Raw genomic sequence first — 5,870 nt, forward strand, 5'->3', positions numbered from 1 at the left:
GTGTGGAGGAAAGTAGATAGGTAGCTAGGTAGAGTGGAACAGAGAGTTAGTCCATCGAAAGGAAAAGAAATAAAAGAAGGAAGAAGAAGAAGCAGCAGCAGCAGCAGCAGCAGCAGAAGAGATAAAGAAAAGAATAGAAAAAAAACAGAGGAAAAGTGTGGAAAAGATGCGACCGAGGAGGATAAAGGAGCACGTAGCGTTGCAAGGAATAAAGAGAAGACAGAGAGAGAGAGAGAGAGAGAGAGAGAGAAGCTCCTGGACGTGGAGTCTTTGCTGCCGGCAGGAGCAACGGCGCGCGAAGAAGCTCTCGGTCGGTCGTGTAGTAGCTCGAAGAGAGGTAAAAGCATAGAGAGAAACAGAGAGCGAGAGAGAGAGAGAGAGAGAGAGAGAAAGTGAGAGAGGGAGTGAGAGAGAAAGAGAGAGAGAGTGAGAGAGAAGGAGGAGGTGGGCGGAGGGGAAAAAGGACTGGCGCCTAGGGTGCCTCGCCTGTTCCGTAGGCGCGGTCAGATTAGGTGCCGCCTGACGGTGACGTACGTCGACGGCCACCTTGCCAGGTTAACCAATGGTAAGAGAGAACGGATAGAAGAGTGGGGAATTGCAGGACGGTGGCGCGCATGACGAACCTCCACCAACCGCTCCGGGAGCCTCGGGAACCTCGGGCGAGCTACGAGGCGAGGCAGTCAGTCGCTCTCAGCTACGACATGCATAACGCATGAGAGAGCCCGAGCGAGATCTTTCTACGACCCGTCTCTCCGCACACACGCTCTCTTTCTTTCTCTCTTCTTCTCTTTCTCTCTTTCTCTCTCTCACCACAACTGCATCTCTCTCTCTTTCTCTCTCTCATCATTCTTACCGTCTCTCTCACCCTCACACACTACTCTCTTTCCATCGTTACCACTCGTTATTACTAACTCTCTCACGCATACGATCACTCCTCGACCAACAACAACGCAAACCTTCCTTGGCGTTTGCTCTCTCACTCTTACCAATCTTTCTCCCACAACTCCCACATACGATCAACCGAGTACTACGACGATTATTCCGACTATTACTACGACGACGACAACGACGACGACGACGACGACGACGACGACGACGACGACGACGACGACGACGACGACGACGACGACGACGCCGACGACAACGACGACGAAGACGTGTACGACGAGAGGAGGACTACGACAGCGACTAGAATCTGGAGAGGACTACACGGGTACGGCACAGAAAGGAGTACGACACGCGCGAGAGTACGGCCGGCATCAAACGATAGGAGAGAGTAGCGCGAGTTGGAATACGCTGTTAACGCTGTTATAACCATCATCGTCGACGTTACGAGAGGTACCGTATCCGTACCGCCGTACCGCAGTTACTCTTCTCACCGTCGCGTCGTTACATCGTTCTACCCGTTCCGCAATATTCACGAGGAGTGTGTAAACGTTCGTCCATTGTTTTGTTATCGTCCGGTATAGTTCGGCAACTGTGATCATCTACAACTTCTTCTTCTTCTTCGTCGTCTTCTTTTTTTTTTCTTTTTAATGGTACATAAGTTTTTACGCGAGTTCCGAACGAAAGAAGGCATGAGTGATATCGGGTGAGATTCCCTGAGATTAAATAAACGCGAGTGGTGCTTGTCATCTTCCAAGGAAGATATAACTTGTGTGCTACGAGAGAATCCTGTGACATCTAAATAAAAAAAGAACGAAGAAAAGAAGATAAATCTGATTTATCCGAAGGAAGAAGATACTGCTTTTCCTCGCGGTGTAAAAGAGTACGCTCGGAATGATGCGGCTCGATCGGGATTTCTTACGTTTTCGCGAACGGTGGACCGGTGCGAGCGGTCGCTAATATTTAATAATAATAGTAATAATAATAATAATAATAATCAACAATAATAAATAATAATAATAATAATAATAATCATAATCATAATCATAATAATAGTAGTAACAATAATAATAATAATCATCATAAGAATAATAATAATAAATAATAATAATAAAAGTAATAATAATAATAATAATAATAACCATCGTCATCGTTAGAAAGGATTACTTCTGGAGAACCCAAGAAATCGAATCATTTTTATTCGGAAGAGGGTGGACAGAGAGAGAGAGAGAGAGAGAGAGAGAGAGAGGAAAGTGGAGAGTGAGAGTGATATATCAGATAGAGAGAAAAAAAATCACGGTAAAGGAAAGAGAGGTGTGCTCGCAAAAATTGGCCGGTACGGAAGGTAGGACCGACCGGCGGCGAGCGCGTTCGAAGGACCTCTCGACGAGGGGAAGTAGATGGCCGCTACCACGTACATGCCGGTTAGTAGCGCAGTGTCGGCCGAGCTGGATGGTGGTTCGGGTACAACAATCGGGATGAACATCGCCGTGGGTGGCTATTCCTCGGGCTCGCCCCGCAGCGCCGCCGACGCCGGCGAAATGAAGTATATGCCGGCGCCGCAGCATCATCATCATCACCACCATCATCACCAGGTGACGTCGTCCCCGTCGCCAAACGGACTTTCGCATCCGGCGGCGAGCCTCTCCTCGGCTAACCCATGGGTCAGCTTGCAACCCGGTAGCGATCCTTGGGCGGCCTCAATGGGGATGCATCACACGAGTCATCATCCTCACCATCATCCCCATCAGGCTAATACGAGCCTAGATGTGAAACCTTTAACGGCTGCCGCCGCGGCGGTGAACGCCGATCAGGGCATGCATCATCGCGGCCCTCATCAATCCCCTGGAATGGCGTCGCCGCATTCCTGGCACGCGCCCGTCGTACCCTCGGCTCATTACAATCCGAGCGGCGGCGCGGCATCCCCGACTACCCTCCAACAATACCATGCGGCTATGAACGGCATGCTACACCAACACTCTCACCAGCATCCCCATCAGCTGCACAATCACCAGGCCGGCCTTCCTCATCATCTCAGGGACGCCCACAATCACAGTCCGCCGACGGGTCATCCTCTTCACCCGGGACATCCCCTTGATAGGGATCACAGTGCCGGCGAGGAGGACACGCCGACGTCCGACGATCTCGAGGCGTTCGCGAAACAATTCAAACAGAGACGCATCAAGCTAGGTTTTACCCAAGCCGACGTTGGCCTCGCGCTCGGTACCCTTTACGGCAACGTATTCTCGCAAACGACGATATGCAGGTTCGAGGCGTTGCAGCTAAGCTTCAAAAATATGTGCAAGTTGAAACCTCTTTTACAAAAATGGCTCGAGGAGGCGGACTCGACGACGGGCTCACCTACGAGCATCGACAAGATCGCGGCGCAAGGTAGAAAACGAAAGAAGAGAACGTCGATCGAGGTCTCGGTTAAGGGTGCTTTGGAGCAACACTTCCACAAACAACCTAAACCATCGGCCCAAGAAATAACGACGCTTGCCGACAGTCTACAGCTCGAAAAGGAAGTCGTAAGGGTATGGTTCTGTAACCGACGGCAAAAGGAAAAGAGGATGACGCCGCCTAACACGCTCGGCGACGGCATCATGGAAGGCATGCCGCCGGGTCATCAGGGACAGGGTGGCCTCCATCAGGGCTATCACCCGCAGGATCACCTACACGGCTCGCCCATGGGCCATAGCCACAGTCCCCCGATGCTAAGTCCTCAAGGTCTTACGGCCCACTCGTTGGCGGCTCACTAGCGTTCGCCGGGGCCTCCCCCGTTGGGCCTCGCATTAACCTCTCAAAACGCGCCGAATTCCTCCGCGTCCTCGTCCGCGCCACCACCGCCCCCGCCTCCAACGGCGGAGAGTCTACCGCACTTTTATCAACACTATCTGCAAACCCGTACGGGTTATGCCGGTAGCTCGTAGCTCTAGGCGGACCATCTATGCTTCTCAAATCCCGCGACGAGGAAAGAAAAAAGATGAATAACAATGATTGCAAATTCAAATAACATCAACAACAACAACAACAATGATGATAATTATAACAACATGCAAAAATCAAGGAGGAAGAATGGTACGAGAACTAATTAAACGGGATTATATATATATATATATAAATATATATATATATATACACACACATATATATATACATACACACACAACCAATCTACGCGGATGGATTATTTCATTCGACGACGAGGTTCAACGGGGCCTAACGAGGCCGGCACTTGGGGGCCCGTACACACCGGGGAGGCTGACGAGAGCTCCGATGATGCTCCGATGTTCGATGCTGCTCTGCTGTTGCTGCTGTCGCTCTTGATAAAACTCCTTTAATAATTTCGTTCTCTCTCTTTATCTCTCTTTCTCTCTCTCTCTCTCTCTCTCTCTCTATATATCTCTCCCCCTCTCCCTCTTTCTCTCTTATTCTCTCACACTTGCTCTCTCTTTTACGCTCTCTATTACAATAGAGATGGACTCAAAGATTGATGAAAAGAGAGGGAGAGGGAATTAAATATAAAGGACGAATTTGGCGACATAAAACGTCGTGCTAAACCGTCGCAGAGAACACAGAAATTGTGACGAGAAAATCGATGGTCTGTCAAAACACATGGGACTTGGAAACGTCGCTCGTTCATCCCTTGTTCGACGAGTGTCGTTTTTGTGTTTACTATTTCTCTCTTACTCTTTTTCTGTCTCTCTCTTTCTCTCTGTATCACTCTTTCTATCTTTCTTTCTCTTTATCTTCATATACTTATCAGTGCGCGTATCGAAGAAGGACAATATTGAAGAACGAGAACTGGATTGGAAAAATGTTTTGGGTTAATTATGAGAAAGAGAGATAGAGAATGTCTGAAGGACAGAGCACGACGAATGAGAACAGAGAGAAAAAAGAAAAGCAGACATAAAGAGAGACGAGAGAGACAACACCAGAGAGAGAGAGAAAGAGAAAGAGAGAGGGGAGGGAGACCAGAGAAAGAGAGAGCGTGAGAGAGAGAGAGAGAGAAAGAGAAAAAGAGAGAGGGAAGAAAGAAAAAAGAAAGAGACGAAACGCAACGAACGTACGTAGGATAGTGCTGTGTTCGCTTTGGGATTTTGCGCCGCGAGTCCCGGCGAATGATGTAACATAAGTAAATATGGACTGTAAATAATGTATTAGATAAAAAGAGCTAGTAAGTTAAGTGAAAACATGAAAGCCGTTTGGCTTCATCGTCATCGTCGACGTCGTCGACGTCGTCGCCGCCGCCGCTGCCGCCGCCGCTGCCGCCGCCGTCGTCGCCGTCGCTGCCGTCGCCGTCGTCCACGTTGACACCGTCGCCTGCATCTCTTCTTCGTCGTCATTGTCATCAAAAGCTGCTGTTGCCGTTGCCGTTGCCGCCGACGCTGACGCCGATGCCGACGCCGACGCCATCATTATCATCTATTCCGCCGCTGTCGTCGCTCTGTCGTTTTGTTATAAACGAAAAGAACAACAAAAAAATAAAAACAGAAGAATAAGAGAAATGATAGATATATATATATATATATATATATATATATATATATATATATATATGATGTATATGTATATACGGCATGGACTAATCGATATGGAATGATTGAGAAAAATTATAAGATGGAGAAGAGGAGGAAGAATTCAGAAGAAGGAAGAGGAGAAAGAGGGTAAACGGAGAGATGAAACAAGGGCGCACGCGTCGTCTTCTAAGTCGTCGTCATCGTCATCGTCATCGTCATCGTCATCATCAACGTCCTTGTGGAGATATGCGAGCCGCACGTGTGCGAAATTCAACCAGACAGATCCCCCTCAAACGAAAATATCACCCTTCTGTATAAAGAGTAAGTATATTATGAGATATAAATATATATATATATATATTTATATATATATATATATAATATAGATAAGTATAGACATAAACGAATATAAATATTATATATATACATATATATATATATATATATATATATATATATATATAT

General features: G+C 47.6%; 1 protein-coding gene and 1 long non-coding RNA gene across 4 annotated transcripts in view; one reads left to right on the forward strand and one right to left on the reverse strand.

Annotated features, from left to right (window-relative positions):
* Positions 1 to 622: 622 nt before the first annotated feature.
* The window catches only part of LOC124432544 (POU domain protein CF1A), a 10,851-nt gene continuing 5,603 nt past the window's right edge, over positions 623 to 5,870 (forward strand). Inside the window, exon 1 of the mRNA XM_046981591.1 lies at positions 623 to 5,726. Within this exon, the coding sequence (XP_046837547.1) occupies positions 2,286 to 3,644 (1,359 nt within the window). The 5' untranslated portion in view covers positions 623 to 2,285 and the 3' untranslated portion in view covers positions 3,645 to 5,726. The remainder of the gene's footprint in view (positions 5,727 to 5,870) is intronic.
* Positions 5,026 to 5,870, reverse strand: part of LOC124432547 — a 57,571-nt gene continuing 56,726 nt past the window's right edge. For all 3 annotated transcript variants that reach the window (XR_006944295.1, XR_006944294.1, XR_006944293.1), the window contains one exon: positions 5,026 to 5,332. This is a non-coding gene — a long non-coding RNA (uncharacterized LOC124432547). The remainder of the gene's footprint in view (positions 5,333 to 5,870) is intronic.

Source organism: Vespa crabro, chromosome 25, assembly GCF_910589235.1.
Source record: "Vespa crabro chromosome 25, iyVesCrab1.2, whole genome shotgun sequence".
Taxonomy (NCBI): domain Eukaryota; kingdom Metazoa; phylum Arthropoda; class Insecta; order Hymenoptera; family Vespidae; genus Vespa; species Vespa crabro.